At 35.3% G+C, this 22,952-nt stretch overlaps 2 protein-coding genes across 5 annotated transcripts in view; one reads left to right on the top strand and one right to left on the bottom strand.

Annotated features, from left to right (window-relative positions):
• The window catches only part of LOC307194431 (macrophage mannose receptor 1-like), a gene marked incomplete at its 3' end in the record, with an annotated part of 193,115 nt that extends 181,495 nt beyond the window's left edge, over positions 1 to 11,620 (top strand). The window contains exons 16-18 of the mRNA XM_079937523.1: positions 9,713 to 9,805; positions 9,953 to 10,015; positions 11,457 to 11,620. Coding sequence (XP_079793649.1) covers positions 9,713 to 9,805; positions 9,953 to 10,015; positions 11,457 to 11,620 — 320 coding nt within the window. The remainder of the gene's footprint in view (positions 1 to 9,712; positions 9,806 to 9,952; positions 10,016 to 11,456) is intronic.
• Positions 11,621 to 21,200: 9,580 nt separating this feature from the next.
• Positions 21,201 to 22,952, bottom strand: part of LOC307193636 (NKG2-A/NKG2-B type II integral membrane protein-like) — a gene marked incomplete at its 3' end in the record, with an annotated part of 52,171 nt that continues 50,419 nt past the window's right edge. For all 4 annotated transcript variants that reach the window (XM_079935908.1, XM_079935907.1, XM_079935904.1 and 1 more), the window contains one exon: positions 21,201 to 21,414. In XM_079935908.1, the coding sequence (XP_079792034.1) occupies positions 21,288 to 21,414 (127 nt within the window). The remainder of the gene's footprint in view (positions 21,415 to 22,952) is intronic.

Raw genomic sequence — 22,952 nt, 5'->3', positions numbered from 1 at the left:
TTTTTCTACTTAACTAGATTATATTTACCTACAGGCACATACTCACACACAGAGGCAGACACACAGACCATCTAAATTAAAGAGACAAGGCCAATGAATCACCAAAAATAAACAAAAGAAATTAAAAGGTAATGTATAAAATTTTTTTAATTTATTCAATCTCATTAATAAAGAAAGAAAGCAAATGAAAAGAATAGAACAACTTTCACCTGCGAGAACACTAAATAACTGATACTTTTCTGAATTGGCAAATGACTGTGAGTATAAAATTGTCGATAGTTATTAAAACATAAAATATACAGGCTTTTTACCCGCAATTCTATTTTAAGTAATTTATCTTACAAAATATTTTTTAAATATTCAAAGTTGTGTAGCACCTGTTTTTGGTTTTATTTACTAAAAGCTAAATTGGAAAAACAAAAGAACAAAAAGTTGTCAAGAGAACGGTTCACAATTAAGGGAGTTGTTAAAGTTATGAGACATTTATACCCTAGTATACCGTTGTTTAATATAACAAATATTATTTTAAATTTGTATTTATTTATTTATTTATGGCTGTGTTGGGTCTTTGTTTCTGTGCGTGGGCTTTCTCTAGTTGTGGCAAGGGGGGGCCACTCTTCATCGCGGTGCGCAGGCCTCTCACTATCGCAGCCTCTGTTTTTGCGGAGCACAGGCTCCAGACGCACAGGCTCAGTAATTATAGCTCACGGGCCCAGATGCTCTGCGGCATGTGGGGTCTTCCCAGACCAGGGCTCGAACCCGTGTTCCCTGTATTGGCAGGCAGATTCTCAACCACTGTGCCACCGGGGAAGCCCAACAAATATTACTGATGTGTAAAGCAAAATAATGATTTGTAACGTGCTATGTCTTTGGTGGTTACTTGTAGGTAGAGTTTTGGCAGGTTTGCACTGCTCTCAATTTTATTGAAAATTAAAGAACATATGTTAAAATCTATTTAAAGGTGAAAATTTGAGTATTTAAAAATATTGAATAATAAATAATTTTATACATAGGGCCTTTTCTATATTTACCCTTCTATAAATTTACTGAGTAAACTCAAAACAACTGGGATAAAGTTATTTTCAAATTAAGAATTTTTTACACTTCCTCAAATTGTTTTCTGAAAGTTTTGACCAATTCATTTAGCACCAGCAAAAATGATATTTAAGAGGAATTGGCATTGTAAGAATGTTGCTGTTTAAATATTTAGAACAATTAAACTATTTTTTGTACCAGAAAAGGAAGAAAAATGACTATTGTTTTTGAAAATAAATAATTGAATAAGCTGATCTAGAAAATGTTAAAAGTGATAGAATCAGGTGGAATATTGGTTCAAATTGAAGCATTACATAGACTTAGATCTCTAATTTCACAACATATAATTGAACAAATTTCAGATAAACTAAAATGTTAAATGTAAACCATGAGATGATAAAACTGATAAACGACTGAAAGAAAGTATAAGTAAATAGTTATAACTTTCTAGTCACACACAGACAAGAAAGAGAGTTAGGTTAAATTATAGAAACATCATTTTCTTGCTAATGTAAAGATTTTTATCAATAATAATCACACTAAAAGACTTTTATTTCATCACTAACCAAAGAAATACAAACTACTATATTAATGATATACATTTTCACCTACAGAATCAGTAAATATTTATAAGCCAAATGCAACCACACAGAGTTGGACAAAGTGCAGGAAAACAGGCATTCATTTACACGGACTTTTGGTTAATCTAAATCTTTCCCTTCTGGAAAATAATTTGTCAGTATGTAAATATCAAAACCAAATAATAAAAACATCTACTGATAAAAGATTTCAAAATAATGTGAAAATGATGGGTTACTTCAAAAAAGAGCCTAAATAGTTGGAAAATAAAACGACAGAAAAATTCCAAGACAAAGAAACAAAAAAGTTCAAGGGATAGCTGGGTTCATACTCCACAACATTGTTTACAAAATGAGCATGTAACAATTTTACAAAAATTATTTTTTCCTAAACTATCATTTAATACATTCTGAGTTAATTGTTGAAAGTAGTGTTAAAAAGTTACATACATTTTTAACTTCTTGAGAGAAGGAAATAAACAAAAGTAATACTCAGTGACTTGAAGAATAAATTTAAAAATAAATTTTGTAGGGGCTTCCGGGAAGATGGCGGTAGAGTAAGACGCTGAGATCACCTTCTTCCCCACAGATACACCAGAAATACATCTACACGTGGAACAACTCCTACAGAACACCTACTGAACACTGGCAGAAGACCTCAGACCTCCCAAAAGGCAAGAAACCCCCCACGTACCTGGGTAGGGCAAAAGAAAAAAGAATAAACAGAGACAAAAGAATAGGGACATACGGACGGTACCTGGACCTCTGGGAGGGAACTGTGAAGGAGGAAAAGTTTCCACACACTAGGATGCCCCTTCGCGGGCGGAGACCTTGGGTGGTGGAGGCGGGGAGCTTCGGGGCCGCGGAGGAGAGCACAGCAACAGGGGTGCGGAGGGCAAAGCGGGGAGATTCCCGCACAGAGGATCAGTGCCGACCAGCACTCGCCAGGCCGAGAGGCTTGTCTGCTCCCCCGCCGGGGCGGGCGGGGCTGCGAGCTGAGGCTCGGGCTTCGGTCGGAGCGCTGGGAGAGGACTGGGGTTGGCGGCGTGAACACAGCCTGCAGGGGATTAGTGCGCCACGGCTGGCCGGGAGGGAGTGCGGGAAAGTCTGGAGCTGCCGAAGAGGCAAGAGACTTTTTCTTGCCTCTTTGTTTCCTGGTGCGCGAGGAGAGGGGATTAAGAGCGCTGCTTAAAGCAGCTCCAGAGACGGGCGCGAGTCGCGGCTAAAAGCACGGACCCCAGAGACGGGCGGGAGACACTAAGGCTGCTGCTGCCGCCACCAAGAAGCCTGTGTGCGAGCACAGGTTACTCTCCACACACCCCTTCCGGCTGGTGCAACGTCACGGTGACCTCTGCCGCCGCTGGCTCGCCCCGCCCTCCATGCACCCACCACCCCCCCCCCCACCGCCCGAGTGAGCCAGAGCCCTCGAATCAGCGGCTCCTTTAACCCCGTCCTGTCTGAGCAAAGAACAGACGCCCTCAGGCGACCTACACGCAGAGGTGGGGCCAAATCCAAAACTGAGTCCCCGGGAGCTGTGAGAACAAAGAAGAGAAAGGGAAATCTCTCCCAGCAGCTGCAGAAGTAGCAGATTAAAGCTCCACAATCAACTTGATGTCTGTGGAATACATGAATACACAACGAATCATCCCAAATTGAGGAGGTGGACTTTGAGAGCAAGATTTATGCTGTATAGCTTTGCTTCCACCATTTGTCCTAGGGTTCTATCCGTCCGTTGTTTTTTTGGTTTTTTTTCTTTTTTTTCTTAATAATTATTTTTTATTTTAATAACTTTATTATATTTTATCTTACTTTATTTTATTTTACTTTATCTTCTTTCTTTTTTTCCTTCCTTCCCTCCTTCCTTCCTCCCTCCCTCCCTTTCTTTTTTTCTTTCTACTTCTACTAATTCTTTCTTTCTACTTTTTTTCCCTTTTATTCTGAGCCGTGTGGATGAAAGGCTCTTGGTGCTGCAGCCAGGAGTCAGTGCTGTGCCTCTGAGGTGGGAGAGCCAACTTCAGGACACTGGTCCACAAGAGACCTCCCAGCTCCACATAATATCAAACAGCAAAAATCTCCCAGAGATCTCCATCTCAACACAAGCACCCAGCTTCACTCAACGACCAGCAAGCTACAGAGCTGGACATCCTATGCCAAACAACTAGCAAGACAGGAACATTAGGAGAGAGGCTGCCTAAAATCATAATAAGGCCACAGACACCCCAAAACACACCACCAGACGTGGACCTGCCCACCAGAAAGACAAGATCCAGCCTCATCCACCAGAACACAGGCACTAGTCCCCTCCACCAGGAAGCCTACACAACCCACTGAACCAACCTTAGACACTAGGGACAGACACTAAAAACAACGGGAACTACGAGCCTGCAGCCTGCAAAAAGGAGACCCCAAACACAGTAAGATAAGCAAAATGAGAAGACAGAAAAACACACAGCAGAAGGAGCAAGATAAAAGCCCACCAGACCTAACAAAGGAACAGGAAATAGGCAGTCTACCTGAAAAAGAATTCAGAATAATGATAGTAAAGATGAAGCAAAATCTTGGAAATAGAATGGTCAAATTGCAAGAAATATTTAACAAGGACCTAGAAGAACTAAAGATGAAACAAACAATGATGAACAACACAATAAATGAAATTAAAAATACTCTAGATGGGATCAATAGCAGAACAACTGAGGCAGAAGAACGGATAAGTGAACTGGAAGATAAAATAGTGGAAATAACTACTGCAGAGCAGAATAAAGAAAAAAGAATGAAAAGAACTGAGGACAGTCTCAGAGACCTCCGGGACAACATTAAATGCACCAACATTCGAATTATAGGGGTTCCAGAAGAAGAAGAGAAAAAGAAAGGGGCTGTGTAAATATTTGAAGAGATTATAGTTGAAAACTTCCCTAATATGGGAAGGGAACTAGTTAATCAAGTCCAGGAAGCACAGAGAGTCCCACACAAGATAAATCCAAGGAGAAATATGCCAAGACACATATTAATCACACTGTCAAAAATTAAATACAAAGAAAACATATTAAAAGCAGCAAGGGAAAAACAACAAATAACACACAAGGGAATCCCCATAAGGTTAACAGCTAATCTTTCAGCAGAAACTCTGCAAGCCAGAAGGGAGTGGCAGGACATATTTAAAGTGATGAAGGAGAAAAACCTGCAACCAAGATTACTCTACCCAGCAAGGATCTCATTCAGATTTGATGGAGAAATTAAAATCTTTACAGACAAGCAAAAGCTGAGAGAGTTCAGCACCACCAAACCATCTTTACAACAACTGCTAAAGGAACTTCTCTAGGCAAGAAGCACAAGAGAAGGAAAAGACCTACAATACCGAACCCAAAACAATCAAGAAAATGGGAATAGGAACATACATATCGATAATTACCTTAAATGTAAATGGACTAAATGCTCCCACCAAAAGACACAGATTAGCTGAATGGATACAAAAACAAGACCCATATATTTGCTGTCTACAATAGACCCACTTCAGACCTAGAGACACATACAGACTGAAAGTAAGGGGATGGAAAAAGATATTTCATGCAAATGGAAACCAAAAGAAAGCTGGAATAGCAATTCTCATATCAGACAAAATAGACTTTAAAATAAAGACTATTAGAGGAGACAAAGAAGGACACTACATAATGATCAAGGGATCGATCCAAGAAGAATATATAACAATTGTAAATATTTATGTACCCAACATAGGAGCACCTCAACACATAAGGCAAATACTAACAGCCATAAAAGGGGAAATCGACAGTAACACATGCATAGTAGGGGACGTTAACACCCCACTTTCACCAATAGACAGATCATCCAAAATGCAAATAAATAAGGAAACAAAAGCTTTAAATGATACATTAAACAAGATGGACTTAATTGATATTTATAGGACATTCCATCCAAAAACAACAGAATACACATTTTTCTCAAGTGCTCATGGAACATTCTCCAGGATACATCATATTTTGGGTCACAAGTCAAGCCTTGGTAAATTTAAGAAAATCGAAGTTGTTTCAAGTATCTTTTCCAACCACAACACTATGAGACTAGATATCAATTACAGGAAAAGATCTGTAAAAACTACAAACACATGGAGGCTAAACAATACACTACTTAATAACAAAGTGATCACTGAAGAAATCAAAGAGGAAATAAAAGAATACCTAGAAACAAATGACAATGGAGACACGATGACCCAAAATCTATGGGATGCAGCAAAAGCAGTTCTAAGAGGGAAGTTTATAGCAATACAATCCTACCTTAAGAAACAGGAAACATCTCGAATAAACAACCTAACCTTGCACCTAAAGCAATTAGAGGAAGAAGAACAAAAAAAAACCCAAAGTTAGCAGAAGGAAAGAAATCATAAACATCAGATCAGAAATAAATGAAAAAGAAATGAAGGAAACGATAGCAAAGATCAATAAAACTAAAAGCTGGTTCTTTGAGAAGATAAACAAAATTGATAAACCATTAGCCAGACTCATCAAGAAAAAAAGGAAAAAGACTCAAATCAATAGAATTACAAATGAAAAAGGAGAAGTAACAAGTGACACTGCAGAAATACAAAAGATCATGAGAGGTTACTACAAGCAACTGTATGCCAATAAAATGGACAACTTCAAAGAAATGGACAAATTCTTAGAAATGCACAACCTGCCAAGACTGAATCAGGAAGAAATCTTGAGAATGAAAAACGGAGCTGGAGGAATCAGGCTCCCTGACTTCAGACTATACTACAAAGCTACAGTAATCAAGACAGTATGGTACTGGCACAAAAACAGAAAGACAGATCAATGGAACAGGATAGAAAGCCCAGAGATAAACCCATGCACATATGGTCACCTTATCTTTGATAAAGGAGGCAGGAATGTACAGTGGAGAAAGGACAGCCTCTTCAATAAGTGGTGCTGGGAAAACTGGACAGGTACATGTCGAAGTATGAGATTAGATCACTCCCTAACACCATACACAAAAATAAGCTCAAAATGGATTAAAGACCTAAATGTAAGGCCAGAAACTATCAAACTGGTAGAGGAAAACATCGGCAGAACACTCTATGACATAAATCACAGCAACGTCCTTTTTGACCCACCTCCTAGAGAAATGGAAATAAAAACAAAAATAAACAAATGGGACCTAATGAAACTTCAAAGCTTTTGCACAGCAAGGAAACCATAAACAAGACCAAAACACAACCCTCAGAATGGGAGAAAATATTTGCAAATGAAGCAACTGACAAAGGATTAATCTCCAAAATTTACAAGCAGCTCATGCAGCTCAATGACAAAAAAACAAACAATCCAATCCAAAAATGGGCACAAGACCTAAATAGACATTTCTCCAAAGAAGGTATACAGACTGCCAACAAACACATGAAAGAATGCTCAACATCATTAATCAGTAGAGAAATGCAAATCAAAACTACAATGAGATATCATCTCACACCAGTCAGAATGGCCATCATCAAAAAATCTAGACACAATAAATGCTGGAGAGGGTGTGGAGAAAAGGGAACCCTCTTGCACTGTTGGTGGGAATGTAAATTGATACAGCTACTGTGGAGAACAGTATGGAGGTTCCTTAAAGAACTACAAATAGAACTACCATATGACCCAGCAATCCCACTACTGGGCATATACCCTGAGAAAACCATAATTCAAAAAGAGTCATGTACCAAAATGTTCATTGCAGCTCTATTTACAATAGCCCAGAGATGGAAACAACCTAAGTGTCCGTCATCGGATGAATGGATAAAGAAGATGTGGCACATATATACAATGGAATATTACTCAGCTATAAAAAGATATGAAACTGAGCTATTTGTAATGAGGTGGATAGACCTAGAGTCTGTCATACAGAGTGAAGTAAGTCAGAAAGAGAAAGACAAATACCGTATGCTAACACATATATATGGAATTTAAGAAAAAAAAATGTCATGAAGAACCTAGGGATAAGACAGGAATAAAGACACAGACCTACTAGAGAATGGACTTGAGGATATGGGGAGGGGGAAGGGTAAGCTGTGACAAAGCGAGAGAGAGGCATGGACATATATACACTACCAAACGTAAGGTAGATAGCTAGTGGGAAGCAGCCGCATAGCACAAGGATATCAGGTCAGTGCTTTGTGACCGCCTAGAGGGGTGGGATATGGAGGGTGGGAGGGAGGGAGACGCAAGAGGGAAGAGATATGGGAACATATGTATATGTATAACTGATTCACTTTGTTATAAAGCAGAAACTAACACACCATTGTAAAGCAATTATACTCCAATAAAGATGTTAAAAAAAAAAGATGTAAAAAAATAAAAAAATAAAAAATAAAAAGTAAATAAATAAATATTTTAGAAAAAGGAAACTTATGTGTGGAATTTTATTATACCAAGTAAATTTACCATTAAACATGAAAAAAACTTCCTGTCACCTTCTTTTGTGATAGTCAAAGGGTGTGCATTGCACAAGTTCAGTGAGAATTTCCTGTATTGTGGTTCCAGAAACATTTTAGAAGATAGTGATTTTACTGCTTCTTGTTCATACTACACATCTGTGTCTCATCAGCAGATGATGCACGCACACTTGAATACACAAGTTTTCTTTTTGAAAAAATTTCTTCATACACAACTTTCAGGTTCCTTAGCCTACAGCTCAGCTCCGTGATCTAACCCAGTTCTTGAACAAGCAGCCATCGTGCCTTTCCTGCATGAACACTGGAACAACATTTCATATGGCAGGTATGTGCAGCCCAAGTCATAAAATGAAAAAATTAAAATAACCAGGAAAAGTATCTTGTGGGTATGGCTAATTTGAGGCAACGCTGTAGGACAAAAGTATACATTTGTAGGCTCCCCATGTATCTGTACTTTCTACTTTAATTTCATTTTTCTGATTCTTCATTCTGTAACTTAGAAATGATTTTGTGAAGATTTTTCCAACAGGTTTAAAGAGTGGATTCTGACAGGGATAGCTCTAAATTCTGATTGGCATCTGAATTTACCAGGAAAAATATAAACAACATAATTCTAGCATGAAAATATATAGAGAATGTTAAATATTATCAACAAAATGTTTAAAAGTGTTTTTTTTTTAATTTACCATTTGTGTTGTGACATCCCCCAAACCACCCAGATTAACAGTTTGACACATTGAACTGTTGTGAATGACGACACCCTTTGGGAGTACTCTAATGTTAATGCAGAATCTCCTGATGCTAAATTATTTTAGGGGAAATGCCTGTGAGCAAGTAATTTTTGGTATGAGAAGACGTAATACATGTAAAAAATGGTTCCTGTAAAAAAGTGGTTTTTTACATATCATAATTCAATGTACTGTGAAATGAACTCAGGTTCCCAAGTTATTAGCGCTACATTGGTTGGGGAACCTCTCACCACACCATGTCTTCTCTTCACAGTACAGCCTCTACAAAGCTATGAGCAGCCTGACATTTCTCAGAGTAGCGAATACACTGAGATTAGCAGAAGGACACACTCCCAATAGTATTAATATTATTGTAACAATGATGGAATACATGTCATTTAAATGAAAGACTCTGGGTCTAGACAAACTTTCATTTGATTTCTGACTTGGGTACTTAATAGCTCTGATTCCTTGAGAAAATAACATTATTAATGGATCCTACATTTTCTCAGCTACCTAATGGGAATCAGATTCTCTATCTTGTGATTTTTTTGTTGCTGTTACAAAACTAAGAGTTTGTTATATCAGCCCACAAGACCGAACTTGGTGCCTGTTGATCTCTTTTTACTACAGATCTCTAAACTTCTTTGTCAAATTTAAAAATAAGTGGTAAGTACAGTTTGATAAGATAGAGCTGATAAAGAGGAAAAGGTATGGCTAATCTCACTGAAGAATAAAGTACATCATATAAAATTTTTGGTATTGGGTGGAGTTCTAAATGGAATGTCTTCATTTTCCAACATTTCATTGACAAAATTATGGGGTTATTAAACCAAGGAACTTTTTGGATTCTCTCACTGGTTTCTGCTTTTAAGAACTTCAGCTCCTGTGTTTGTTCTTTAAATCTTTACCCTATCTCTCTTTCTTAATAGCTTTTCAGACCACTCCATGGAGGCTGATTTCTGGGGTCTTAGGAGTAATGTGCCTTTTGTTGGTGGCTGCTTTGCGAGTTTTGTTGGAAAATTGTAAGTTTTTCTAATCAAGACTATATAAAAAGATCAAAATTGTGATGAAACTGTCTTACAATAAAGGTTTCATTTTGCTAATGTGTAATATTTTGTTATTTCATAAATCTGTGTCTGATGAAGTAAATTTCTAATTACTTCTTACAGCATTTACTAAACAAAATGTTCAGCCGACATTCTCTCCAGGACCCTCCACAGATCTCCAGGAAGGTGGGTTCCATACTTTGGAAAACTTTAGTGCTGTTAGAGAATGAAATATTCTTGTTTTTCTCACACAGAAGCATGAAGGGATATTATGCTTAGTAATAGAAATTATAGGATAGTCTCATTTTATTGCTAACTTAGTTTATTAAATTACATTGAATGTGTGTCATTTATATATTAAGTAATAAGGAAAATATTAGCCGGAAGTGACCTATTTTTCCTATGTGACTGCTCATGTTTAAGTAACAAAAGCAAATTACAGTAAATATTGTAGCTGATCCTAAGTGCCTGCTTGTGTTTCATAACACATACTTTGATACCTCTTTACCTGTACCTCCGCTTCTTCCATAACTCAGAAAGAAGCACAGAGATTTCTGCAATTCTAAACTCTACTCAACCAGTGAACGTCAGCTCAAAGATATTTTTAAACATATCTTTTCCTAAATGATGTCTCATCATCTTCTGTGTTCATATAGCACTTCATTCATATCTTTTTTCCCTCAGCGTTTTTCCAACTTTATTGAGATATAATTGACATATGACATCGTGGAAGTTTAAAGTGTACAATGATTCACTTATTAAAATATTATTGCCACCATAGCATTAACTAACACCTCCATCATGTCGCACAACTATCATGTCTTTTTGTGGTGAGAATGTTTAAGAAGCTCTCTTGTAGCAACTCTCCCAAGTATATAATACAGTACTGTTAACTCTAGTTATAATGATGCACAGTAGATCCCTAAAACTTAATCATCTTCTAAATGGAAGCTCGTACCTTTTGACCAACAGCTCCCCATTTCCCCCACATCCCAGCCCCTGGTAGCCCATTCAACTCTACAATCTCAGCACCACTCATTTGACAAAGATTTGAGTGCCTACCACATAATATGACTTTTATCACTGAGGATGGTAAATGTTGAAGACACTATCACTAGTAAACTGGATGGTCAGACTTCAAGCTAAGTGCTTTCTTAACTTCATTTTGAAATAAAATATCCAGAATTATTTTCTGACTCAGGAAATATGCTAAAATGCTTTCCTCCTTTAAATATCTCTTTTATCTAGTTCACTTTTAATTACACAGCAGAGATCAACTTTGGGTCACTTCCTCAAAAGAGGTTCTTCTAACCGCCCCCCATCCTATACTCTGCTACATGGTATTTTAACATACTGAATTTCTTGTGTATACTTACACAAATTATCATTAAATATAATTCATAAATGACTGAAATTTGTATAATTCTGTCTCTATCTCTAGAATATAATCTTCATGAGGAAGAAGGGTCATGTCTGAGTCATTCAGATTAATATCCCCTGAATTGTGGTGTATGCAGTAAATTCTCAAAAAATAGTTGTAGAAAACATTAAATAACAAATGAGTAAATAGCACTGAAAACAACGGAATCGCCAATGTCATCAAGTCATGTTTTGTTTTTTCTCTTAGGATCTGGCTGCTGTTCTTGCCGAGAAAAGTGGATTGGCTACCAATGCAGCTGTTACTTCCTTTCTAGTGAATCAAAAACATGGAAAGACAGTAGAAATTTTTGTGTTTCTCAGAATTCCAGTCTACTTCAGATACAAGACAGAAATGAACTGGCATGTATTTAATTCTGATTTTTCTACAATTTTTTTGACCTAGGAAAATATTATCTAAGTAAGCTGAATACTTTGATTCAAGTCTTTAATCAGATAGTAAATAGGCAGTTATATTTGAACTAATTTCCTACACTTTGAAACAGTCAAACAATCTACACAAAATTTCTCAAAGATTTACATTATAGGAATGTGACAAATAAAGTACAAGAAACTTTTTAGAGAGAATTCAAAGAATAAATAATAGATCATTATTTTTATTCAAAGGACTTTGAATTTTTAGTTCATTAATTGAATTTATAATTTATTTTGTAATTATATAGCTTTTGTTATCACTGTTGGAATGAATATGAAGAATATTATAAAACAATTACCCAACTCTTAAGAAAAAGTGAAAATTTTCTCTAGCTCCATGCAGAACCTGTGCTAAGATTTATCCCTCAAGATACTGTTGGTTTGGGATCAAATTTGATTGCTGAACCCCTGTGAAGGAAGTGTTCCATGAAAGCTCTAATTCCCTTTATGACGTTTTTCATTCTTTCAAGAAGTGAGATTTTGTGGTACGTTTTCCTCCATAAATGAATGGGCCTGATGAATGAGAAATATGAGGCATGTGACTTGACTATACCTCCTAAATTAAAAGTTAAAAATGATTTTAGTTTGTATAATTGAAAAACTGAATCTGACTTTCTTAAAAGTCACTGACTTTCTTAAAAGTACCTGATCCCTAGAGTAGATTCAAAATAGATTAATATGTTGGTCTTTGTTTCCAAACAGCATTTTATGAACTCCATTTCCTATTATTACTGGATTGGACTCTCTTACAGTGAAGAACATCATGCCTGGTTGTGGGAGGATAATTCTACTGTAAGTTTCTGGCACTCAAAACCTTTTTCTGTTCTTTTTGAGTTTATCCTTAGATCTGATCAGAGAACGTAACATCCAGGAACACTGTAGGTAAGATATCCTGTTTAGGACGTGAGAATACAGAAAAGAGAATTGATACAACAGAATAACAATTTTAGTCCCAACCACAACACCCAAGTGTATGCTCAAGTGAGATGAAGTTAGTGTACTTGTGACTCTAAAAGAGCTTTTGATATATGCTTTTATTTCCTGCCTTGGTACAAGCACTTGGATATGTATGTACATATACAGATTCTCACATACACAAAAGCCATCCAGAGAAAAGAGTATATCCACTATTTTCCTTATTCTGGTGGAGCCCAATATTCTCAGCATCATCCCATATTTCAAACATTCTGGGCTTATTTTCTGTGTATTTGTAATCTTCAAATCTCATTTTCATTCATAAACATGGGATTTACAGTATCATACAATGACAGGTTTTATGCTCTGATTTTTTCCCTAGACTAGATTAGCAGATGCATCTTAGAAGTAAAGTATATAACATACCCAAACCATTAAAAACAACAGCAAAAACAAAAAAATCCCCAACTTCATTGCTATTGATTATTGATGCAATAGCTGAGTTTTTGAAACATTGTACTCTGAAATTGTGAAAACTGACTTGAATGAAAAAAAGATAATGTCTCAATGTGGTAATATCTCATTAAAATGCTTTTAAAATGTCTGTAGTTCTATCATTTAACAAAAACATCATCCTTGAACATTCTCATTTCCTTTTCCCAATATATTAAAACATTATTCTTCATTCGAGCAGGGCACGAACCCGTTTCCCCTGCATCGGCAGGCGGACTCTCAACCACTGTGCCAGCAGGAAAGCCCTAAAATAAGTTAATTCTTAATGTGTAATGAAATATAACATAAAAATAAAGACACTATCATGAAAAAGACAGGGATCTAGGGCATTAGACATGTGTTTAATTCACAGAGCCACGTTTACTAAGTTAATAATTTCACAAATTGCAAGAAGAAGAAAAGAAACAAAGAAAGAAACGGAGAAAGACAGAAAAAAAGGGGGAGAGGGAGGGAGGGAGGAAGACAATATTAACAAAACCTGGTGTGGGTATTTTAAAAAGTAAAAGAAAATGAAATGCATTTTGTATCAATAATGTAAATCATGTAGTAAAGTTCTTTATAGTGAAGGACTTACAAAGAATAAAATAGTAGGTTCTAAAATTTTAGGAAAAAGACAAGTAAAGAATCTCGCCTCTGAACAACACGAGTGAAAAATAATTTTTTTTCTTTTTGAAATAATCACTACTGAATATGTAAGAGCCTTTTATAAATGAAATGTGAATATGAATTACCTTTTACACCTAAAATTAAACTAAAACTTTTTTTAGTTTATACATACAATATGTAATTTAATTTAAACTTCATTATTAAGTATGTGGAAAATGTGGGTATTATTTTATTTCTTATTTATGTATTATTTAGGTAAATATTTATTATTATTTTATGGGTGAAGAAATTAAATCTTAGAGGCGGCCAAAATCATACTGCTTATTCAGTATAAACCTATCACCTATGAGTAATTTATGATATTTTTAGTTAAAAAAGCACTTTCAAATTTATGTCACTTGAGTTGAATATCATAGAAATCCACTAAGGTAAATATGGCATGTCTTATACCTCTATTTAATAGAAAAGGAAACGTAAGTCCATAGAGGCTGTTATTGTCCCAGATCTCAAAGCTAGAGACTGGTAAAATTTTGATTAAAACCCAGTTCTAACTCCAAATACTAAGGCTGTTATCTCAAATTGTGAGATACATTCCTTTAGGTAGTTATTGAAATGAAGGAGGAAAAAACCTTTCAAGTTTTTGAAGGCAGGATTTAAAATATAACATGACCATAATATAAAATGAACATAAGTGAATCATAGTAAATTACTTTTCTATGACTTATATGCTTGTATCAAATTCTGGGTATCTTAAAATTGTACAGAAAGACCAAACTACATTTATGTGGAAAGTACGTACCCACGCTGTGATGGGCCCACGGATCTCGGACCAACACCATCATAGAATTATGACTGCCCATCTATCCCACAGATGAATCCAAATTCTTCATTTTTTACAAAGGATTACTGAATAAAATAAAAATGTGAATTTTTTTCCTGTTTCCTCTCCTTGGGGTGAGTTGATATATTTAGATTAGAAAAGTGAGAATACAGAAAAATTTCACCCATGCAGACATGAAAAAGGAAAGAATGGAAATGAGAATTCATATAGAGCCAGCTAAAATTACTTTTAAATTTTCTCTTGCTATAAAATAAAAAACAAAATGTTAAAAAATGTAATAGCTGTTTTTAGTTCACCTACACTAAGATACTTAAAGATGCTTTTCATCACTGATAGTGAATGATAACACACAGTTTTTTATTTATAGTCTTATTTTATTTGGTGGTAACTTTATTGGTGGTAATTGCTTTCTTTGCAAGGTAAGTCTGGGTAGGATATATGAATTTTTGTTGAATGAGTCTTTCTAGTATACTTTAATTAAAGTTCTGTCCACATCGTTGTCATCATTTACAAGTTATCGTTGTCATCATTAACAAAACTAATCTCACATTTGTTAATATAGTAACATCTTAACATTGCCTAGCAGAGCTCTCAGGAAAAAATAAAAGGTGTTTAATAAATGTGCATAGTGCTTAGATTTTTAAAAATATAAACTGTTTTACATTTGATCATGATAGTTGGAAACAATGAAAATAATTTGTTTCATTTTGAAAGTAAGGTTGTGTGTCACATCTTATAGTAATATCATAACTTCTGATTCTTCAATAAGTATATCCTACTTACCTATCATTAAATAAAGTGGAGCAGAATATACCTCAGAAGTAACAAGTATTCATTGCCTTCAGTAAGTCAATTCAAACACTTAAGAAACAATTAGAATTACCTTATAGCGCATATATTTTTAGAAATTTTCTTGAGGTTAAAACCTCAAGAGTTTCTTATTTATTAAACAATAGTTGTTAGAAACACACACACAAACACACACAGACACACACCTGATTAGAGAAGGAATGTCCTGATTCTTGTGGATAAGAGCCTCCTGAAAAAATTAGACATGTCCTGAGTTCCTGATTTAGATTTGATACTAGCAATATCCAGTCAATTCTGATCCCTGAAAAGGATATGACAAGTGTTATTCTAATCTCACCTTTCTGTTGAAAAAGCATAGCACAAACCACAGTGCTTCCACCTCTCACGACACAGAAAATTTCCCTTTTTGGTGGAATAAATGTTAGGTCCTAACATCACTTTAGGACTTAAAAATGGTGAATTCAGTGATAAGAAGTCACCAGAGTTTTAAGAAACAAATGGTGGGATCACATAATCTCTTTCTGAATTTTTTTCAAAAGTGAAAAATTTGTAATAAAATATGGTTATAAGTACTTTGTGGAAAAAACAGAGAAAAAATTAAACTTCTTAATCATTTTGTGCATAGGCTTTTATAAGTTTGAGTGGAATTAAGTATGCTGTATCATATAAGCTGAAACAACAGAGAGATAGCTTTCATATATATACTACATAGGTACATACCTACATGTATATGCATACATATGTATATATGCATATGTGTGTATTTATATGACCTTTTAATAATGAAAATATAAGTGTATACAAGATAAAAATTCCATGATGAATCATCATATGCCTAATTTAAATAATTATCAACTTGTGACCAATATTATTTCAGTTATGATGTATGTGAGTCTCTCAGATCTACCTCTGCTCCTAAATAGGGCTCTTTTCTCCTTCTTCCTTGTGTACACCACTCATTATATTACTCTCTCTTTATTGCTCAGAACAATAGCTCCAAATCCCTTACCAGAATAGTAACATAATCAACTAATGTCTTAATGCTCTCATTTTTAGCTATTTATAATTTTTGTTATATTAAGAAATGATGACAGCCAAAAGGAGTTTAAATAGACTGAATGACTAAAAGTAGCATGGTATCCTGGATGGCATAATGGAAGAGAAAATGGATATTAGGTAAAAACTAAAGAAATACAAGTAAAGTATGTTCATTAATAATAATATATCAGTTCATTCATTGTGAAAAATGCACCATGCTAATGTAAGCTGTTAATAATAAGAGAAACTGGACACTGGGTGTATGGGAACACTCTGTACTACTTTTGCACTTTTTCTGTAAATTTAAGACTATTCTAAGATAAAAAGTTTATTTAAAAATAAGTATTGGTGCTTCTTTATAATGTTATATTCTACAGAATAGTAACAATCATTATCTTTATTATTATTATAAATTAGATGGGGCAATTTGAAAAAGAAAACCAAAAAACGACTCTAAAGGGAAACAGCTTAAGAAGGAGTCATTCATATGAACTTTCACTGAACATGCGCTTCTGAAAACAGAACTTCAACCAGTAAATCCACAACCTATTCAGTCAATAAGAGAATTATCAAGCAATAATTTTTAGTCAATAGAACAATTACATAGACACTGTAACTATTTACTATGTACAATATGTGTGAGATAATTTAACATAGGTAAAAGTCAATTCTGCAAAGTTTGATAAAGCTATAATAATTTTTATGAAATCAATACATTATTGAAAATCTTCCTATAGGGATAACACAAAAGCCAAATTTTTTTTTTTTTTTCGGTACGCGAGCCCCTCACTGCCGTGGCCTCACCCGTTGCGGAGCACAGGCTCTGGCCGCGCACGCTCACGGACCCAGCCGCTCCGCGGCACGTGCGATCCTCCCGGACCGGGGCACGAACCCGCGTCCCCTGCATCGGCAGGCGGACTCTCAACCACCGCGCCACCAGGGAAACCCAAGCCAAATATTTTTACAGGAGAGAAATAATAAACTTTCAAGGAAGAAATAATTAAAACATAAAAACTTTCCTAAACTATAGGGGAGAAAGGAATTGTTGCTATTTTTTTTCACTACGACTAGAGTTGTGTTGATGTCCAAATTAGATGAGAATGTGTTAACAGGAAAAGGAAAAGTCAATCTTACTGTGAAAATTGTCACAAAATCCTAAAACAGTACCAAACCAAATCAAACAGTACATAAAACTGTCTAGTCTATAGATGACCAAATTGAGTTTATTTCAGCCTTGTAATAATAATTTTATTTTGGAAGAAAAATTGTTAAATGAAATTTGCTCCAAACAGTAGATTAAAGAAATAAAAGATGAATATACCCAGATGGAATGCATATTTATTATAATTCAACAGCTTTTCCTGATAAAAACAATCTTTAGCATGTATATCAGAATCTGTATAAACATCATTCTTAACCTTGAGGTATTAGTAGCTTTTTAGAAAACCATTAAGACAAAATGATAATAATACCACTTGTTTTCAATATCATTGAGGAGATTCTCCAGCACATCTAAGACCACCATAGGAAATTAAAAAGAAAAGGACTTAAAAAAATTTTTTTCTGATGATATATTTATCCACATAGAACATAAAAATATAATTTAATGACCAGTTAATAGAAATAATATTAGTATAACTGAATGTAACATTAATTTGCAAATACTATTAAAGTTCAATAATAAACAGAAATAATTAATTAACTTAACAACCACAACAGAAACACTGTAAGGTACTTATGAGTAAATCTAACAGGAATAGACAAGATCTATATTGAACTTATTGTATAATTTTATAGAAATATTTTCAAAAACAACTAAATTTTGATAGGACCACTGAATCTAATAACGATGTCAATTAATCCTAAAATATTTTAGAGATTCAATTTAATTCCAATTAATATCCCAGGTTATCCTATGTTCATTAATGCAAAATCCAAGAGTAGACGTATCACTATTGAAGAAGAAAAAATGGTGAGGGACTTGTCCTACTAATTTTTAAGACCTTTGCTAAAGCTATGTCCATTACAACAAAGTGACATGAGAACGTAGACAAATCCGATAAATTGAAAGAGAAAAGATACAGACAATGAAAAGCCATGTGAATAGATGAAAAAACAGATGAGGTAGCATTGCAGATAAAGTAGGAAATGAGATACTATTAAATAATTACTGCTGTGAAATTTTTTATGCCAATATAAAAACACACACTTGAATCCCTACTGTATATACATCATATGCAGAAGAATTAGGAACTTAAATCACAACCCTGGTGTGCATTAAAAAAATAAGTAAATATATGAGAGTTGATATCAATTTATAAGATTGATTCAGTATATATTTTATTTTCATTTATTCAAAACATTGAGATAAAGTATAAAGTAAGATAACAAAACATCATAAAATTTTAAGGAAAAGTAAGATATCAAAGTCAAAATTCTTAAAAATATACTAAGGAAATAAGGAAAGCAAATTTGTTGATATGTTTCAACTTGGACAATAAACAATTTTATTCAACATAGGTTTTTTAGTGACAACTATTTGCTGGGTGCTTTTCTAAGCCTTGAAAATGTTAAACAATCTAGGCAAAATTTCTTGCCATCATGGAGTTTACATTTTAGTGTAGGTGATAGAAAAATGGACAAGAAAGTGTGAAACAAGTTCAAGAATAAACAAGATAAGTGAATATGAAACAAGTTGAAGGAAAAAAGAATAATGTTATCTTCTGACAGTCTTTGAGCAAAATTCTTTTCAGCTAATCCACATTTTCCATTGACTATTTTAGAGTAAAATTAGATCTCTATATATGAAATGTAGGCTGACATTTACAACCACATTTTAAAAAAATATTTGGTTTATAAAAGGAAATGAATGTGGGCTTTTTATGGGGAAATCTAAATCACACTTAGTTGAAGAGCTATTTTTTATGTTAGTGGTTTTTTTTTGTTTGTTTGTTTGTTTGTTTTTTTGCGGTACGCGGGCCTCTCACTGTTGTGGCCTCTCCCGTTGCGAAGCACAGGCTCCAGACGCGCAGGCTCAGCGGCCATGGCTCACGGGCCCAGCTGCTCCGCGGCATGTGGGATCTTCCCGGACTGGGGGACGAACCCGTGTCCCCTACATCGGCAGGCGGACTCCCAACCACTGCGCCACCAGGGAAGCCCTAGTGGCTTTATATTTAACTGATATTATGTGTCTCTTAAATAAAAGACCAAGAAAAAGAGATAGCAATAGGGAAGAAACAGAACATCTGAATATTCTACTATTTCATTTAGTTCAAATAACAACTTAGAGTCCTGTGGGAAAGTCACAAAACATACCTACAGGTACAGTTTCTGGAAATAGATACAGCTGAGCACGGAGAGCTATGGTGTCATATGTAAAGCCCTGCTACATCAATTGATGGAGTGAGGAAAGGATTCTTTTTCTTTGAAGTGGGGGGGGGGGGGCAAAGTGTTTTTAATTAATTAATTGAGGCGTGATTGGCATATAACATTATATTAGTTTTAAATATATGACATAATGATTCGATATTTGTATATACTGAAAAATGATCACCACAACACCTAGTTAACATCCTTCTTTAAGGATTCTTAAAGAGATATATTCTGCGTTAGGATGGTGAGTTAAAAAACTTAAAAGGCAGGGGAGAGGTTACAAAAACTTACTTGTATAAAGAGACAATATAGGGCTTCCCTGGTGGCACAGTGGTTGAGAGTCCGCCTGCCGATGCAGGGAACACGGGTTCGTGCCCCGGTCCGGGAAGATCCCACATGCCGCGGAGCGGCTGGGCCCGTGAGCCATGGCTGCTGAGCCTGCGCGTCCGGAGCCTGTGCTCCACAACGGGAGAGGCCACAGCAGTGAGAGGCCCGCGTACCGCAAAAAAAAAAAAAAAAAAAAAAAAAAAGAGACAATATGTACAAAGAAATTCCAAAATCTTTCTCAATGCTAAGCATATATTCACCTTGCATCTGTCATCATGGAACATTTATTGAGGATGTGCTGAAGAGTAGTGATGTTTCAGTGACATGTGAAATTGCAGAAAGACATGACATTGCCTTCAGAAAACATACCTTCTAATAAATGGAATAAAACCAACAAAATGAATTTATGCAGAAAGAGTAATTTGAGTACAAAAGTACATGTATAGGTTGCATAAGGACATATTTATCTGACCTTTTAAAACTACTGGATCTAGAAATTTACAATGCTTTGCAAACAGCCTGGGTTCAAGTCATCTAACTGCCACCACTTCCACAAACTATGCAGAAACTAAATTCGTTAAGTGAGAAAAACCACCACGGCCTAATCCACAGGCCTTCTTGGCCAGTAAATAACAGTCTGGTTAACATGACTGAGCCTGTATTAAGCTCTTCCTGTGTACCATAAGGGGAGAAGGTAGTGAGGCACAATGCAATTTTGTGGTGAGAAACAGTCCTCTGGGTAGGATACTGACTTCAAGCTGCGACTCTAAAAGTAGATGTGGTCAGGGATGTTTACTGGACAGTTGCTTAGAAACACAAGCATATGATGTATGGCCATGACCAAGGGAAACTTTTGTAGTCTTGACTTTTCTGTAAATGTGTTTGGATTAATAAGAGACATGACAAAGAGATTCTAAAATTCACATGAGCAATGAAGTGAATAAATGGGACAGGGAGAAACAGAGCTGAGTCTGGATATGCATGGGCATATTGAAGCAGAATTGAAATGCTGAGTGATAAAAAAGTGAAAAATCTGCAAACACACTTGAAAAAATATTTATTCAGAACCTAAATATTTATTCAGAACACTTAGTGGGTATTACGTACTGTGCAAGGAACGTATGCTGCCAACTAGTACATTGTAGTAGAATGAACACAAGGCAGGTAATTCATAAATCTTGAACTTCAGCAGGGAGGGAAAGAGAAGAGATCACCATCTTGGCAACTAACTGATACTGCTTGACACAGTTGCCTGAGCTTGTAATGGATAAATAATTTCTTGGCCCCATCTCGGTTGAAACCTTCTGTAATTCTAAAAATAAACAATTCTACTGAGATGTCATTTCTTTCACAAAGAAATATTTTCATTATATTCACTTAGGTCATGCTAGAAAACTTCATTGTTTGTTTAATATCCATCTATATGATATAATGAAACTGAAAACTTTTCTCCTCCTGTGGTATTAACTTAGAATTTGAGAATAAACAGCATGTAAATAGTAACTCTTTTCAAAATTGCTCTCAAGTGAATCACATGCGTGACTTACAAATTAGAGGACTTCGAATTTCTATTAGCATCCTAGTTATTTTTGTTTGATTGCTTGTTTATTTGCCATTTGACCTTACACTTCCTGCCACAGCAGTAATCTCCACATTCATGGAAAAAAAGAAAGATGCTATTTACAACTTCTGCATCTTGCATCCAAGTGGATTTTGTGTTTACTTCAGTACTTTAAATATCAAAGAATAGTAGAATTGTGTAAATATCATGAAATTTGGACAGTACTTATCCCAGGTGCCCAAGGACATAGAGTTAGGAATAAGACAGCACTTTTCCCAAAGAAAAAGGCTCATTAGTTGAAGATCTAGGTAGAACCAAGGTCTCCCAAGTCACAACTTTTTTTTTAAATGCACCTAATAGCAGTTGGTCAAATTCTAATTTATGTATTGCTTCTTCATTTGTTCCCAGTAGATTCATTTGTGTACACAAGAATAAAAATGCATTCAGTTTAAGCTCTACAGTTCTCACATTATCCTCTTGGAGAGTTTGAAAATAACTACTAAAAGCTTACAATGTTCCTTCTGTGGTGTTAGCCCATCTCCTGGAGCCTTTTTAAACTGCATTAATTTTTTTCTCCATTATTTTACACAGAATTAACAACATCAAAGCACAACAGAATATATAAATAAACATACAAATAGGAAACTGCTGTATTTTCATGAAGGCTGTTTCTTGTTTATTGTTTGAGCTACTATCTGTTAAGGATTTCTGTGTGTCAAGCATATTGTTTGGCAATGGATACACATAGTTTAATAAAGTATACAGCACAATCCCTATCATCGAATTGTCCACAATCTATTAAAGGCATAGACATAAGCATATGGTTTTAAATTAATATGCAATTTGCAATGGTAGACACAATTACTGGGTAGTAGAGAAGCTAGGATTATACATAACAATTTTGCAATGGATGACCAGTATCGACTATGAGGAAATGGTGTTAGGGAAGATGTCCTCGATTAGGTGATTTAGAGGGAGTGTTTTTTAAAACAATATGTTAGATATCAAGTGGAACGGGGTTAACACATACCAAGAATTGAAGATGGAAATGACAAAGACTCAGAAGAAAGAGACAGTAAAATGAATAAAGAGAGCTATACACACTCCAGTACTGTTGGTTTATTAGGTGGGGTTATGAATATCTGGAGATGGATGGAACCTGGAACAGTCTGGAAGGACAAGAAGTGGGTGTGTGTGAGTGAGAAGAAAGATTCATAATCTAAGCTTGAATAGCACCATACAGTCAGTAAAAGCCCTTTGAGGAGTTTTAAGAAAGGATTGACAAGGTC

Source organism: Stenella coeruleoalba (assembly GCF_951394435.1).
Source record: "Stenella coeruleoalba genome assembly, chromosome: 11".
Lineage (NCBI taxonomy): Eukaryota > Metazoa > Chordata > Mammalia > Artiodactyla > Delphinidae > Stenella > Stenella coeruleoalba.
Note: the sequence above shows the minus strand (reverse complement) of the source record. Positions and strands in the feature narration are given on the sequence as shown.